At 39.5% G+C, this 17,252-nt stretch overlaps 1 protein-coding gene across 16 annotated transcripts in view; it reads right to left on the bottom strand.

Moving 5' to 3' along the window:
* Window positions 1-17,252, bottom strand: part of plekha5 (pleckstrin homology domain containing A5) — a 360,346-nt gene that overhangs the window by 73,782 nt on the left and 269,312 nt on the right. For all 16 annotated transcript variants that reach the window (XM_087999672.1, XM_043713467.2, XM_043713466.2 and 13 more), the window contains 3 exons: window positions 10,380-10,480; window positions 7,344-7,459; window positions 3,169-3,666 (listed from right to left, as the gene is read on the bottom strand). In XM_087999672.1, coding sequence (XP_087855798.1) covers window positions 3,169-3,666; window positions 7,344-7,459; window positions 10,380-10,480 — 715 coding nt within the window. The remainder of the gene's footprint in view (window positions 1-3,168; window positions 3,667-7,343; window positions 7,460-10,379; window positions 10,481-17,252) is intronic.

The raw sequence follows: 17,252 nt of genomic DNA, 5'->3' as shown, positions 1-17,252 counted from the left end.
TCACCTATTATCCCTGTGATCACTGATCTACATTATTCAAATAATGCCCTGATTTTGAAATGTTCATCTTGTTTTCACATCCCTCCATATCCTTGACTCTTCCAATTTGTAATCTCCTTCAACCTCACAACCCTTCAATTTACGTACTCTAATCAAATGTATGCCTTTTGAGCATCCCTGATTTTAAATGCTTTGCCAGTGGTGATTTTGCCTTCAACTGTCCAAGCTCTGGAATTTCCTCATGAATCACTACAACTTTCCTTCTTCTAGGACACTTGAAATCTACACATTTGAAAAAGCTTTTAGCCACCTGGTCTAACACCATTCTGTGTCTGGAGAATTTCTTTATAATGCTATGGTGTAGACCCGTGGGACACATCATTCAATTAAAGGCTCTACATAAATAGCTTATCCTTGATTAGATTGAGAAAGAAAACAAACATAAAAGTAAAATAAAAGGTTTGATATTCTTAAAATCTCTTAAGAGTTCAGGTCTGGGTCAGGGAACTTAATACAGTCATTTATTTAAAAATACACCAACGAACAAGTACTTAAGTTGTTGATTTTTGGACTTGGATTTCTGTTGTGATTTTAAGAGACATTATTTGCATTGTACATTAATGTACAACTTTATGAAAATTAAGACGGCATGAGAACAGGATGTCACTTTCATGAAGTTAACAACAAAGTGGTGTAAGGATCTTGTGGCCTAGTCTTGGTGTCGCTACCTTTGGGCAAGAAGATCACATTCCTCAAAGGTGGGTCATTACATGTTCAAACAGGATGATGTCTTAAAAAAATGCTACATGGCTCAATGATTTACACATTTACAGCAAAGTCTGCCCCATCAATTTAATGCTACAAATACCATCACATGAAACCTCACATGAAATTCTTTCATCAGATAAAAAGTAAACTAAACTGAATAATGCAACTACCAACCTTAATTGTCCACAGGACACATACATTTACTGATGTTAAGTTTGTCTCTTTGTTCTAAGTTTAATGTGTGTCTCTTGGCACCAGGATCCTTTACTATTTCTATCCTCCAGTGACCATTTCTGTTGTGAAAATTATTTCCTCTAATCCTAAACCAAATGAATTATATCTTAAGCATTACAATTTTCTAAGAACATATAAAAACTCCCCTGATCTATTTCAATGCCTACGTACAGAAACTATTTAAGATAGATCAGTTGCCTACAAATCTGTAAAGAAAAACTGGGAGCAAAGTTCAAATATTGTTCCAATAGAACCATCAGAGGGATTTGCAACCTGTATACATTCATCAAATTTTCAAAATGCTATAGATTTCCAAATACAGCTTTCCCTAAAAATAAATCTGAAAATGTGTATTTTTGTAGTTCATTTCTATTCCAAACAATTATGAATTATATGCATATGTATTAGAAATGTTACATTTCAATGGAATCTCTTTTAAATTCTTTGTTTTGCTTCATATTGCATGAGAGTATAAATACACGTGTTCCAAAGTAGAGGCACTTGTTCAACTTGTGGCACATCTGCTGTTATTTGCAGCTGATATCCATCACTTACAAATGGCCTGTCAATGCCTCTGGTTAAATTAGAAGATCTTTGCTTCTGGAAAGAAACAAATTTGCTCCAGTTCCAAACTTACTCACACAGAGTGACAAATACCTCGCATATGCATGCTAGATACTACATTTGATTGATCAATAAATGCTGTCAACTCATTCTGTCCACTTCACTACCTCAAATTTTGCAAGTCCACAGGAACCAGTTGCTCAGTGAAATAGGATCATGGTGGAATCTTTGGCTTTATTCAAAACTTCTGTCAATAAAGAGTCACTTTGACTGCAGTATTGGAAACTAGGAGAAAGTGAGGACTGAAGATGCTAGAGATCAGAATCGAGAGTGTGGTGCTGGACAAGCTTTTACCCGAAACGTGGACTCTCCTGCTCCTTGGATGCTGCCTGACCTGCTGTGCTTTTCCAGCACCACACTCTCGACTGCAGTATTGGAAGCGTCTAAATGCATGATACATGATGAGGAGGAATTTTGACTAATGACACCTGAAAATGAGCATGGATATACTATTTTGAAAATTATGGCACTTGCAAAGTAAGGACAAACAACACACACAAGCATTTTCAAACAGTACTTGAATGTTACCACATCTCAGTAAACAGAGACAAAAATAACCAGACAAACATTTATGCATGCTACTTCCTCACTACACTTCATAATAACCTAAAGGGCATGAAGGTCAACATGACCCCAAGCTAACTTTTTTTCTAACAATTAACGAGAATACTTGAAATTTACTCAAGTATGGCATGTGAACTAAGCAGTTTTCAAGTCGTAGAGAATCCAGATGAAAATTGCAGGAAAATTGAATATGCAACACTCAGAAGCATTGCTATGATTTTTGGTACAAACAGTGAAACAAATTCATTCAGACACTAATTCCTGTACTAGCTGATAAAAGTTATAAATCGACAGTCAACAGCAAATTATCTTCCAGCTTCCTATATTATATATTACGTTACAGTGTGGAAACAGGCCCTTCGGCCCAACAAGTCCACACCGACCTGCCGAAGCGCAACCCACCCATACCCCTACATTTACCCCTTACCTAACACTAGGGGCAATTTAGCCTGGCCAATTCACCTAACCTGCACATTTTTGGAATGTGGGAGGAAACCAGAGCACCCGGAGGAAACCCACGCAGACACGGGGAGAATGTGCAAACTCCACACAGTCAGTCGTGCTTCCTGTGGGAAGCATCATAGCATGATTTACAATCAAATGTTTCTCTATATCACATCATGTTTAAAGGACACTTAGTGACCATAGTTCCAAAAAACCCAGATTGGATGTTGTCACATTCCACTTGCAATTACTGTTGCTCAGTTGTGACAGTTAGTATCATGAACTGTGATTAAAGTTGATATTGATATGTCTCCCATCTATGTTAAACCATTAAGCTTTTAGTCAATGTAAATCCTAGTTTTTCAAATACAGAATAGAAACATGTAATTTAATTGATGAATATCATTGTACATTTACAAGAGGAAAATCTAAGAGTTGCAGAGTTGTCTATCTACTTACCACGTACTCTTAAAAATAAGTTTCGAATTATGCTTATATGTATTACAAGGAACTGTTTAAAAGAAGTCTCCATACCTTCTAGGTTCTTCCTCTTGGCCCTTTCCTTTTTGTGTTCTCACCCACTGCTCCAACTGCACCATTGAATTAGTCCGTTGAATGCCCCTTCCACTTTCATTTAAACTAACCAGTCTTTCTCTTCCTGTGTCCACATTTTCTACAGGAGTACTGACTGGACAAATTGAACTTTGTTCATTGGATGCACTTGCATGCAGAGATTTGTACTGTTGAGATTGAACGCTGTTAGTATTTGACGTGACATTGTCGCTCTCTGATTTTGCAGGTTGCAATTTTATACTATTGATTTTAGTCAAACGTTTGTGCTGGTCCAGTCCTTCTATCTCAACCTGATATTTGTCAGTATGAGTGATGTTCAGATTTTCTTTTTGTTGGACACCCAGAGTGGTATCCATATTTTTCTGGTTGTTCTGATTTTCAGGCTTGACTAGCATTTTGTGGTTTGGAACATGGTTGACCTCTTTAGGAGGTACAATTTCAGATGTTAGCTTTTCAGTCCTGTGGGGGAGAGAGTTAAAGCATGTTTGTCATCCATATCATGCAACATTGTTTTGTAACCTTTGATCTGAACTAAGTCAGACTTTATTGCTTTACTTTGTCTGCACAACACCTTCATGACCTCAGCAGCAACTGCCTTTCCCCATTTAAACATTATAGTAAAAATGATTAATGCAGTAGTGAAATTACAACTAGCTTACTGCACAAGTAACTGCCCTTGAGCTAGAAATATTCTGCACATTTTTTCAAGAATTTCTGCGAACATTTAGTTATGTTGCTTGTTTACCTGAACTTACACCATCTTGAAACTGCAACTAGAACGAATTTCAGCTGCATTATATCCTCAGGGCATTAAACCATTAAATTACTGAGGAAAATACAATAGTGAGTGGTTATAAGATAAAGAAAAAAAAGGAATCATTTATGTTGCTGCAGCCAAAGCAAATCCTAAAAAGGCATGCATGCATGCAGAAAGGTAACAATTCTTTAGCAACACAAACAGAGATTGCTAGAAAAAAAGCAGATCTGGTAGTATCTGTGGAGAGAAAACAACGTTAATGTTTCAGGTCCACTGACCCTGCTTCAGAACTAATGGAAGCTAGGAAAAGGTTGGTATTTATGCAGAGTATGGGGTGTGGAAAGGGAAACGGAATAAGTGATAGTTGGAGATAGACACTAAAGAGAGAGAAAAACAGTTGGACAGAGAAAGGAGTGGGATCGAAAAGTGTGGCGCTAGAAAAGCACAGCAGGTCAGGCAGCATCCGAGGAGCAGAAGAGTCGACATTTCGGTATAAGCCCGTCATCAGGAATGTGGGGGCGGGGGAAAGTTGCTGGAAAGCAAAAGGTATGTGCAGGTGGGGAGTGATAGTGATAGGTTGAGGGGAGGTGGAGCAGATAGGTGGGACAGGTAGGACAGTTCAAGAGGACAGTGCTGAGTTGGAGAGTTGGATGAGGTGGGGGGAGAAGAGATAAGGAAACTGGTGAAATCAACATTGATGCCGTGTGGTTGAAGGGTCTCAAGGCAGATGATGAGGCGACTTTCCTCCAGTCGTTGGCTGGCTTGGATTTTATGGTGGAGGCAGCCGTGGATAGGAGGAGTGAGTAAAGGTCAGCTTGAGAGAATTAATAGCTGCTAATGGGGGGTGAATAGCAGTTGACAATGGGTTGTGTGTAGCAGCAGCCCATGTGATGACAAGGCCTCATGTGTGGAGTTTGAGGTCGGGACATAAGAAAACATGCTCAAGCCTTAAAATTGTTGAACACAATATTCAACCCAGAAGGTTTCAGACTTCCCAAGTGGAAAATGAGATGCTGTTATTCCAGATTGTGTTGAGCTTCACTGAGTGTTGGAGAGGTGTGTTGGCGAGGAAACATGGTGATGTGTTGAAATAGCAGGCAACTGGAAGATCAGGATCATTTTTGCAGACAGAATGTAGATGTTCTGCAAAGCTGTCACCCAACTACAGGAGACCATACTGTAAGCAGCAAATACAGTAGGCATGATTGCTTCATCTGGAAGGTGTCTGGAATCTTGGATACTGAGAAGGAAGGAGGTAAACGGACAGGTATTAGACCATTTGTGTGTGCAGGGGAAGGTGCTGTTCGGCTTGGGGATTATTGTAAGTGAAGGAGCAGTGGACCAGAGCATCCCAGAGGGAATTGCCCATGCAGAAGGCTGACAAGAAGGGGACAGGATTATGTGTCTGGAGGTGGCATTCCATTGAAGGTAACGGATATGGCGGCTTATGATCCTGAGGATGTGGATGCTGGTGGGATAGTTGGTAAGGACAAGGGGAACTGTATCGCTGCTTTGGGAGGCAAAAGGGGGAGTGAGGGCCGAAGTGCTTGTGATGGCCGTAGGGCCCTCAGCCAGATCTGATCCAACTCCTGCACAGCACCTTACTGGCCAATATCTCTACTGCAGTGCTCCAGCGAAGCTCAACACAAGCTGGAAGAACAGCATCCCATTTTCCGCTTGTGAACTCTGTAACCTTCTGGGCTCAATAACGAGTTCAACAATTTTACAGTTTGAGCATCTTCTCCCATGTCATAACCCAATCTCCACACACCAGGCCTTGTGATCAAATGGGCTGCTACCACAAACAACCCATTGTCAGTGACTAATAGTTCCCTTTAGCAGCTATTCATTCGCCAAGGCTGACCTTTACCCACTCATTTCTCTGCCCAATTGTTTTTCTTTTTCTTTGGGTTCTATCTCCACTTATCGTTTATTCCTTCCCCCCTCCCACAACTCCCAAACCCATATTCTGCATAAATACCAAATATTTTCCCAGCTTCTATCAGGTCTGAGGAAGGGTCATTGGAGCTGAAACATTAAATCTGTTTTCCCTCCACAGATGCTGCTAGGCCTGCTGAGCTTTTCCCAGCATTTCTGTTTTCGTTTCTAATTTTCAGCATCCTCAGTTTTTTCCGTTGCTTGTTTAGTATTTAACAATTCTTTAGGTCTGGGAAATGGAATTAAATTACAAAATATACATTTTTGAATTTCAATGAAAATAAGCTTCCAATGGCACACATCCATTCCTTATTATTCTAAACACATATTTATAAATTAGTGATGAATTAATTACATATTAGAGCCATGTCGTAGTTTGTTGAATACTGAAGGGAGAGAACAGGAGAGATTGCTTTCAAAGTTGGCTGATGCTACTGCAATGAAAGACTACACTAATTGACATATTAGCCATCCCATAGCTTGTGTCCTGCCCTCGATAGTTTACTTGGCTTTAGATTCTGTAATTACCCATGTTGTTAGTTATGGGACAATGTGTCAGTCACAACAAACTATAAATATGCGTAGAATTTACTGGAAAAAGACTGAAACTAATAAGGTTTCGCAGAAGTAGAAAAATAAGCAATATTCCATGTATAAAAGATTCTGCCAGAATTATAAGCACATATTTCAAGCTACTGAACTTTTATACTCAGTAATAATTTGACTCTCAATTATTTTGCTCATCCAAATTTTCATTTATCTCTTTCATTTTTAAATTTAAAATATATTTTCAAATCATATCACAATTGTCTCGGACTTCAAAAGCAACAAGGTTCAGAAATGGTATGAGATATTAAAACTGTTTTTTCAATTATTGCTATAAATTATTCTACTGTTTCAACTTGTAACATACTCAAAAGGTATGGCCTTCTGATCACTATATTTTATCACTAGAACTCATTTTAATTAGAAATCAAATTACTTTAAATTTTTTGTATAACACTTACTCACAAAGAGTGAAAGATCTGTATCAATGGCAATGCATTTGTTGATCTGTGACTGTATGATTGATTATATAACTATCACCATGTCCTTGGATTGGTGGTTAAGGGAATCCAAGTTTTCATCAGTGTTATGTTAGTGAATCAGGATAATATACACAAAGAGCAGCTATCTCAAAATTATGTTCTTCTTTTCCTAACCCTCCTCCATTACATGAAGACTTGATTGATTTTGTCCTTTCAGGAGATTATAATAATCATTTAAGATTTTAACAATGCCTAAATGCAAAATCTATAATTCAATTAAAATTTAAACCATTTTCAGAGGTTAGGATCTTGTCTGGTTTTGGAAATATGCCATTTAATTCATAATTGGTTGAATAATTTGTTTGTTGAAGGGGGAGGGGAATGGTCAGGGAAAATTTCAAAATCAAAAATACCTTTTCACGGGTTCTGTTTGAACAAGGGCAGCTTCTATCATAGCCTTCATCCAGGATTCCATTTCCTTGGCTGTTTCAGTATAGAAATAATAGGTCCGCATATTTGGATGAGAAGCCTGACCAGAAATTATAGTGATTACTAAGTTAAATGGCTCCTGTTAAAAAAAGAAGAGCAAATCAATATATAGATAAGACAAATCACCACTACTTGAAACAAATGCAAGTAGAAATCATAAATTTCCAACTCTATTGAACATATTGCAGCACAATTACTATAATTATTACATTAAGTCAAGCTACACAATAGAAATAATAATCCGATACTATGTTAAAATAATTTTCAATAGGTTAGATTTCAAAGAAATTGTCCCAAATTCTTCACACTTTCCTGTCAGTTTGTATACCTTATTCCACTGCATGCTTATAGCATATTATACTTCTTTAGTTTCTATCTTTGCCTGATTTATGTGCAGTCTTTTTTCCATCACATTTTCCACTTTTCTCTATTACTCAAAGCCTTTTAATGCTTTTCACACCAATTGCTATGAATATACTCGGGTTTTTTTTGCCTTATTTTAGATGGCCGTGTTCTGGAATGCTTACCATAGGATGCCTCTTTTGTCAAAGTTTTTCTAGTATACAAATTTAAAATAAAATTAAACAGTGTATTGTCAAATTGGCTTGAAAAAAATCACACTGAACTCGAAACGTTAATTCATGTTCTCCTCTCTACAGATGCTACGACTTGCCGAGTTTCTCCAGTATTTTATTTCAGATTTCCAACATCCATGGTATTTTGCTTTTATTTAGTAGAATTGGGACGTTAGAAACAGGTTAACACACCAGAAATAAGTTCTTTCTTTTTTAATATGAGAAGTTGCTTATTTAACTTACAAACATTTTTTCTACTTTTTGAGTACAACTTGCATTCAGGTGAAACTTGCTTTGCCTTCCTGGACACAAAGTTCGAGGTACAATGACAATGAATAGATACACCTGGAGGGGGTATGAAATTCATCCATCAAATGACTCAATGCTCATGTTCTTTAATTGTCTAATTGTACTTGATGCTGGAAGAGCACAGCAGTTCAGGCAGCATCCAAGGATGATTTCGAAGCTCCTTGGATGCTGCCTGAACTGCTGTGCTCTTCCAGCACCACTAATCCAGAATCTGGTTTCCAGCATCTGCAGTTATTGTTTTTACCTACCTAATTGTACTTGATGGTTTATCACCCTTAAGATTCAGGAAATACTCAGCAAGTTTTCACCATTAGCAATTCTGACTACATCTTGGGCAATGTAAGAATTCTATGGTGAAAGGGAAGATATTCATCTCAGGAACATTCAGATCAGGAGGTCTGAGAAATCAAGTGGTCACCACAATTCCTTTGCCTTCATCAGAAAAAGATAATTTCTAAATTCTTACAGGTTGGCTAAATCTCCATTGTTTCCCAAGTAGTTATATCCAAATTTTTAATTTCTTTTGTGGCTTACCAATTCTCCAGAATAACTTGAGTTGAATATTTAATCTGAAGAATAATGATCTGCTGGCTTGGTGCTTTTCTGCCTATCACAGAAGAGTGTACAGTATGTAGCCCCTGCAAATCCTAGTTTGAATCCTTTCACTAAAATGGCTAGTTGTTGCAACATGCCTGTTCCCTTCAAAGCCCAAGTGTTCATTTACAATCAGAGAAGGGCAATTGACTATATATGTAGGGCGGCACGGTGGCTCAGTGGTTAGCACTGCTGCCTCACAGCAGCAGGGTCTCAGGTTCGATTCCAGCCTTGGGTGACTGTCTGTGTGGAGTTTGCACATTCTCCCCGTGTCTGCGTGGGTTTCCTCCCACAAGTCCAAAGATGTGCAGGTCAGGTGAATTGGCCATACAAATTGCCCACAGTGTTAGGTGCATTAGCCAGAGGGAAATGGGACTGGGTGGGTGTGGACTTGTTGGGCCGAAGAGCCTGTTTCACACAGTAGGGAATCTTTAAGAGAAAATAAAACTCTAGTTTGGTGTGAACAAAAATATAGTTGGGACAGAGCGGAATTATAATATTGACTACTAATTGGGCTTTTCTATTGGTCGCTTAATTGTTTCTTTAACAATAGATATTGGATTATGATAGTTTTGTTCATAGAGTCATAGAGATGTACAGCATGGAAACAGACCCTTCGGTCCAACCCGTCCACGTCGACCAGATATCCCAACCCAATCTCGTCCCATCTGCCAGCATCTTGTAAGACATGTGTCAATGAACATACTTTGCACTCCAACAATTCAAGCCAGGTGCAAAACCTACGTACCTGTAATCTAAATGTTGAACACTAATGCTCTTGTTGCACAGTGGTTGTGCCCCAATCTTTGAGGCAGGAGTCATGGGATCAAGCTCCACCTAATTCAGAAGTGTGCAGTAACAGCTCTGAGCAATTTAATTAGAACATTTTTAAATGCTGCTCATACTTACTGGGCTATTTTAAGTGAATTCCCAACAGCTGTGAAACATCCAAAGTTCATCAGTTGCTCAAAAGTACAAGGCAGGTTGAAAATAAAGATATATACATATTAATATATATCACAATGATATTGATAATCACAGTAATGATTTTGGTGACATCAGTTGGTTCATAGTTAAACTGAATTATCAAAGGATAGAATTTAACAATTTATCTTAGTAACAAAGTTGCAGTGTTATTACTTTTCCCATGTACAGACACACTAAGAATTGAATCTGGGACTATGTTAAAATATAAAAAATTAACAAGATGAGATTTTAAAATTCATGTTCAGTATTTGTCCATTGCATGACACATTAACAATAGAACAGGATAAAATACATCTTTTCTGTTTACTATATAACATATAGTATTTAAAAATGCAATATTTAAAAAATGTTATTGTAAAGGGTATGTTTAAAAAAGCATTGTTCACTCTTGAAAAATGAGTTGGGTATTTGCTACTGAAATATGTAGGTCACCCCAACTTTAAGCTCAAGAAAACAAAATACAGAAAGACCACGTTACGTTATACAAACACTGACCTTGAATGCATATTTGCGGTTTATATGATCCTCTGGGCTAACTGGAGCTATCTTAAAACTAGGCAGAAGAATGCTTCCCAGAATGCCTTCTTCCTTTTCATCTGCCAGGAAACAAGCAAAATCAAATCTCTTTTATTCCTCATGTCGTAAACCAGCTTGCATTTATAAAGCAACTACTACTTAGAAATAAATCCCAAAGTGCTTCACAGAGATGCTACTGGACAAATTTCAGTGGGAGGCAGCACAGTGGCTCAGTGGTTAGCATACTGCCTCACAGCGGTGGGACCCGGGTTCGATTCCAGCCTTGGGCAACTGTGGAATTTGCACATTCTCCCTGTGTCTGCGTGGGTTTCCTCCGGGCGCTCTGGTTTCCTCCCACAGTCCAAAGATATGTGGGTCAGGTGAATTGGCCATGCTAAATTGCCCATAGTGATAGATGCATTAGTAGGGAGTAGGTGAATGGATCTGGGTGGGTTACTCTTCAAAGGGTCGGTGTGGACTTGTTGGGCCGAAGGGACTGTTTCTGCAATCTAATCTAATCTAAAATGGATGCCAAACAATTGGAGAGGAGGTCAGATGATGCAAACCAAAGTTTTATTGAAGAGGTAGGCTGCAAAAATAATCTTTAAAGGAGGTGAGCATGATGAAGCAGCAGGTTCAACAATGTTCAGGTTTTCACTCCTTGGAATATAAAGGGGTGAAAATTATAATTCAGTTGCAGGGTGTTGTGATCAAACCTTACCTACAACATTCAGTTCTGGGTACCCAAAACACAGAAACAATACACTGGTTTCGGAACGAAATTCAACACTCCTTGAAAGCAAAACCAGGTTTAAAGGTTAAATTGTGTGGACAAGCGTGTTAACTTGATCTGCATTCCCTTGAGATCAGAAGATTAAGGAATGGTGTAACTGAAGGCTTTACAATAATTAAAAAGGAAACGATTGAGTCAGTACAGAGAAGTTATTTCTTCTGCTGGAGTAATATGGACAAGGCAGAACAATAAGAAAATTAGAACTTAGCCATTTGCACATGGAACAAGCAGCACTTTACTCACAAAACAGTTAGTGAAAGTAAGGTTTGTTCACCCTCTCAAAATGATGGTTTAATGAAATCTTGAAAATATGAAGGGGCAAGGTAGGTGAGAGAGCTGAAATACTGAATAGTGAAACAGGCCTAAAAGGTTGAATATATTACACTTTCTATAGTGCCAAAGAATCAGAGGTGATCTCATTGAAACTTACAAAAAACATTAAGGGATAGATAGGGTAAATGCAGATTAAGATGTTCCCCCGGTTGGGGAATTGAGAAATGCAATTTAAAGTTAAGGGGGATGCTACTTAGGTTTGAGAAATGAAGAGAAATTATTTTACTCAGAATCTTGTGAACTTTTGGAAGTCTCGACTACATAAGGCATCGGAAGCACAACATTTGAGTTTATTTAAGGTAGAGATTAATACATTTCTAATTACCAATGGTGCACAAGGTTATGGAGATGCAGTCAGTGAAAAACATTAAAGTGTTTCATCAGCCATGATTGTGTTGAAGGGCAGAGAAAGCTAAATAGGCTGAAAGGTCTACTCCTGTTTCTATGTTCCGTTTCTGTTCTTATGTTGATATAACCAAATGCTATACTACCACATCTAAATCTATTTTCACAACTGTTCACTACAGTTTTTTTTTCAAAATTTGCTGCACTTTTCTTTTATTCATTCATGGGGTGTGGGCATCATTGGCTAAGCCAGCATTTATTACCCATCCCTAATTGTCCAGAGGCAGTTAAGAATCAATCTCATTATTGTGGTTGTGGAGTCACATGTAGGCCTGACTAGGTCAGGACAGATTTCCCTCACTGAAGAACATTAGTGACCTAGATTGGTGTTTATAACAATTGACAATGGTTACAAGGTCACCATTAGGCTGACTTTTTAGTGCAAATTTTTAAAATTTTAATTCAAATTTTACCATCTACCATGGTGGAATTTGGACTCATGTTCTCAGGACATTAACCTGGGGTTCTGGATTACTAGTCCAATGACATTACCATTAAACCATCACCTTCCAATATTGTTTTATTAATTTTATTTTGTTCTACAGTTTACTTCTTACAGTTAAAACTTGAACTTAAAAATATCATTTTACAATTTATTAATAAAATCCTATTTGCCAAAAATGACTTTTGTCAAACATGAGATGCCAGATTTCAACATAATAAATAAAAGCTATCTGAAAATGATATACATTCATTGTTTCTACAAAACAGTTTAACACAATTGTTAAAATAAATTCTCAACGTATAGCTCCTTTAACCATTTTGTCTGATCAAAACTCTCGTCAAAAAGGAGCTGCAGGTTGTCTCAAATGCCAACAAAGAAACTGATAATAATAATTAGCATTTATGATTCATAGTCAATGGTTTAAGCTAAAAAAACGTGATTGATGCAAATTAGCAGGCTGAAAAGTTTTCAAAGAAGCATCTTGGATTTTTTTTCTCACAAAATACATCTACAAAGAAGGTGTGTATTGCAAACGAGTGAAACATTCAGAGGGCAAATGCTCTCAGGATGTGTTCAATTACAAAACACATTAAGTGCTGACACTTGACTGATAGACAGCTGTCCAAATAGACATCTGTCCATATCACTTGCTTCAATGTGGCAGTTTAAGTGACAAATACAATTTCTCGACCAATGCTAATGTGCAAAACCAGTCACACAGATCTAGTACACAGAAAATAAAAGAGGTCATTCAACCCATCATATCTGCATCAGCGAAAAATGAACTATCCAGACTAAATTCACTTCTCAGTTTTTGGTGAACATTCTTGAAGATACATTAAAGTGTATACCTAATGTTTTATTAGTTCTAACATAATGTATCTACATTTATAATCCATTTTTCAGCTAATAAAGGAAAACACTTTGTTTCCGCTGATAGGCTAACCTACCTGCCCAATCACCTTCAGGAATCTTATTGAATACATGGAGAGATGAAGCCCAGGAGAAATTTAAAAGATTAGAATGGTTTGCAATATTCAAAAAGAATATCTTTAATAAAAACAAAACACTGCAGATTCTAAATCTGAAACAAACAGAAAATGCTGGAGTAACTCAGGAGGTCTGACAACATCTGTAGTGAGAAAAACAGAGGTAACATTTCAAATCTGATGAGTCTTTTTCAGAAATCTTTATCTTTAACATATCTGACATGACTTTTATTGCCATTCAGATGTGCATGGGACAAAATCCTGATTGACGGGTTTAAGTTGAAGGATTGAGTGAAAGGAATACATAATAGGAGTTCTTTGAGCAACAAGGTCATCACAAAATCCAAATGTGAATCTAGGCAAAAGTGAGGACTGCAGATTCTGGAAACCAGAGTCTAGATTAGAGTGATGCTGGAAAAGCACAGCAGGTCAGGCAGCATCCGAGGAGCAGGAAAATCCATTTTTCGGGCAAAAGCCCTTCATCAGGAATGGAGGCAGAGAGCTTCCAGGGTGGAGAGATAAATGGAGGGCGGGGGGGTGGGGCTGGGGAGAAGAGTACAATAGGTGAATCGGGGTGGGGATGGAAGTGATAGGTCAGAGAGGAGGGTGGAGCGGACAGGTGGGAAGGGAGATTGGCAGGTAGGACAGGTCATGAGGATGGTGCTGAGCTGAAAGTTTGGAACTGGGGGGAGGGGAAATGAAAAAACTGGTGAAGTCCACATTGATCCCCTGGGGTTGAAGGGTTCGGAGGCGGAAGATGAGGCATTCTTCCTCCAGGCGTCGGGTGGTGAGGGAGTGGCGGTGGAAGAAGCCCAGGACCTGTATGTCCTCTGCAGAGTGGGAGAGGGAGTTAAAATATTGTGCCATGGAGCGGTGGGATTGATTGGTGCGGGTGTCCCGGAGATGTTCCCTAAAGCGCTCTGAGAGGCGGCGTCCAGTCTCCCCAATGTAGAGGAGACTGCATCGGGAGCAACGGATACAATAAATGACATTGGTGGATGTGCAGGTGAAACTTTGATGGATGTGGAAGGCTCCTTTGGGGCCTTGGATGGAGATATGGACACAGGTTTTGCAAATCCTGCGGTGGCAGGGGAAGGTTCCAGGACGGGACGGTGGGCTGTTAGGGGGCATGGACCTGACCAGGTAGTCATGGAGGGAGCGGTCTTTGCGGAAAGCGGAAAGGGGTGGGGAGGGAAATATATCTCTGGTGGTGGGGTTCGTTTGGAGGCAACGGAAATGTCGGTGGATGATGCGGTTTATGTGAAGGTTAGTAGGGTGGAAGGTGAGCACCGGGGGGTTCTGTCCTTGTAACGGTTAGAGGGGTGGGGTTTGAGGGCAGAGGTGCGGGATGTGGATGAGATGCATTGGAGGGCATCTTCAACCACGTGGGAAGGGAAATTGCGGTCTTTTTGCAGGAGGTAGGGTGGGAAGAGATGTAATCCAGGTAGCTGTGGGAGTCAGTGGGTTTGTAAAAAATGTCAGTGTCAAGTCGGTCATCATTAATGGAGATGGAGCGGTCCAGGAAGGGGATGGAGGTGTCAGAGTTGGTCCAGGTGAATTTAAGGTCGGGTGGAATGTGTTGGTGAAGGTGATGAACTGCTCAACCTCCTTGCGGGAGCACAAGGTGGTGCCGATGCAGTCATCAATGTAGCGGAGGAAGAGGTGGGGAATGGTGCTGGTGTAACTACGGAAGATGGACTGTTCTACATAGCTGACAAAGAAACAGGAATAGCTGGGGCTCATATGGGTGCCCATGGTTACCTCTTTGGTCTGGAGGAAGTGGGAGGATTTAAAGGAGAAATTGTTAAGGGTGAGGACCAGTTCAGCCAAACGAATGAGAGTGTCAGTGGAAGGGATGTTGGGAGAGGAAGAAACAGAGGGCTTGGAGGCTCTGGTTATGGCGGATGGAAGTATAGAGGGATTGGATATCCATTGTGAAGATGAGGCATTGGGGGCCAGGGAAACTGAAGTCTTGGAGTAGATGGAGGGCGTGGGTGGTGTCTCGAACGTATCCTAAATCGGAATCTCCCTAGATCCCACAATTCTTGTAATGTCTCTTACTAATTAATAGGTACAGAAAATCTTTGGTAACCTACTCAGAGGACTGGGAAATCTGATTTTGAGAAAAGAGAATGAAATACCGACATATTGGTACATCAACAATGGCAATAACTTTGGAAGAAGAAAGTATATATTATATATATTTATAATACATATATATAGACAAGGGAGTTAACAGTTAGGGAGGTCAGGCAGTAAAGTTTGGTCATTATATTTTCGAATGGTGGGTCAAAGGGCCTACTTCTGTTGCTATTTCCTATGCTTTTATCACTTGTTTTGAAAGACTAATGTCCATTTTAATAGAACAGCGGTCTTTTTTTTCCTCTGAGTAGGGGTCACATTAGTGCCAAATGTCACATAATCCGAACTGTAAGACAGCTCCTACATTAGCATTTTGGAAGACCTATAAAGAACTAATATGCTAATTCTATCACTACTCCAGAGTTGCAACGATATTATACAGCTCCAAATTTTATCCTGTTCAATAGACATTTGAATCCTGCTGGAGTACTAGCTGGTACTTGTTGGTTTTGCTGCATGATCAAAGATGGCCTTTTCTTGTATGCATAGAATCAACTGTTATGTGTTCTATCATGTTTGAGAGTGTGTTGCTGGAAAAGCACAGCAGGTCAGGCAGCATCTGAGGAGCAGGAAAATCGACATTTCGGGCTGGAGCCCTTCATCAGGAGAGGACTTGGGGAGTACAGTGAGATCTTTGTAGAGAGGGGAGGAGAACTTCTTTAACGTAGATATCCTGGAAGAGGCTTCACAGTAAGGTTGAAATCAACTAGGAGACAGTGAGGTCTGCAGATGTTGGAGATCAGAGTTGAGAGTGTGTTGCTGGAAAAGCACAGCCGGTCAGGCAGCATCCGAGGAGCAGGAAAATAGACGCTTCGGGCCAGAGCCCTTCATCGGGAATGCATCAGCAATGCCCTCCTGCGAAGCCTCTTCCAAGGATGTCTCCCATGAAGAAGTTCTCCTACTCTCTCTACAAAGATCTCAGTGAGACCTTCTCTCATTGTACTCCCCAAGCCCTCTCCCTTCCTGATGAAAGGGCTCCAGCCCGACACATCGATTTTCCTGCTCCTCGGATGCTGCTTGACTTGCTGTGCTTTTCCAGCAACGCACTCTCAACTCTGATCTTCAGATCTGCAGACCTCACCGTCTCCCTGTTCTATCATGTTGTGGAGTCTAAATGCAGGCTTGCACCACAGGTAATGCTTATATATGCATCATTTAAAATTAGCAAAATAAATGGACTAAAATTGTTATTTTAAAACTTTGCTACAGCCTTTTTCTTTGGGGTTATAAGTTGTTTTCCTTCTCCTTGCATTTATTTAGATATTCAAACTTATATTTTCTCAGTCCATGTCTTGGTGGGTTTCAAGCTGACATTCCTGGCCCTCAATTTAGTCTCACTAATTTCATTCTCGAGTTTAATCCTGGTCACAGTTTCTGTCTGCTATTATTTCTGCCACTTACTCAGTACAAGCTCATCCATGGCACTTCTGACAGCCCTGCTCTGCAGCAAGCACAGCAAATTCCACATAAATGGAAATTTTTTGACTTCCCACATCATCTGTTTTTTGAACATAAAATGTGTCAGAGAAACTCAGCAGATCTGGCAGCATCTGTGGAATGTAAAACAAAGTTAATGTTGAGTCCAGTATGACTTTTTTTTGGAATCATCTCGTTCAAGGCAGAGGTACACAGAATTGTAATCAGTAGGAGAATCATGGTTATGGGGAAGAGGCAGGAAACTGGAGACCATTGAATGGCAGAGTACGCTCATTGGGCTGAATGACCTAGTTCTGCTTCTATGTCTT

Source organism: Chiloscyllium plagiosum, unplaced genomic scaffold (genome assembly GCF_037043375.1).
Source record: "Chiloscyllium plagiosum isolate Xiang-an unplaced genomic scaffold, Cpla_swu_hap1 HiC_scaffold_23, whole genome shotgun sequence".
In the NCBI taxonomy this organism is placed as follows: Eukaryota; Metazoa; Chordata; class Chondrichthyes; order Orectolobiformes; family Hemiscylliidae; genus Chiloscyllium; species Chiloscyllium plagiosum.
Note: the sequence above shows the minus strand (reverse complement) of the source record. Positions and strands in the feature narration are given on the sequence as shown.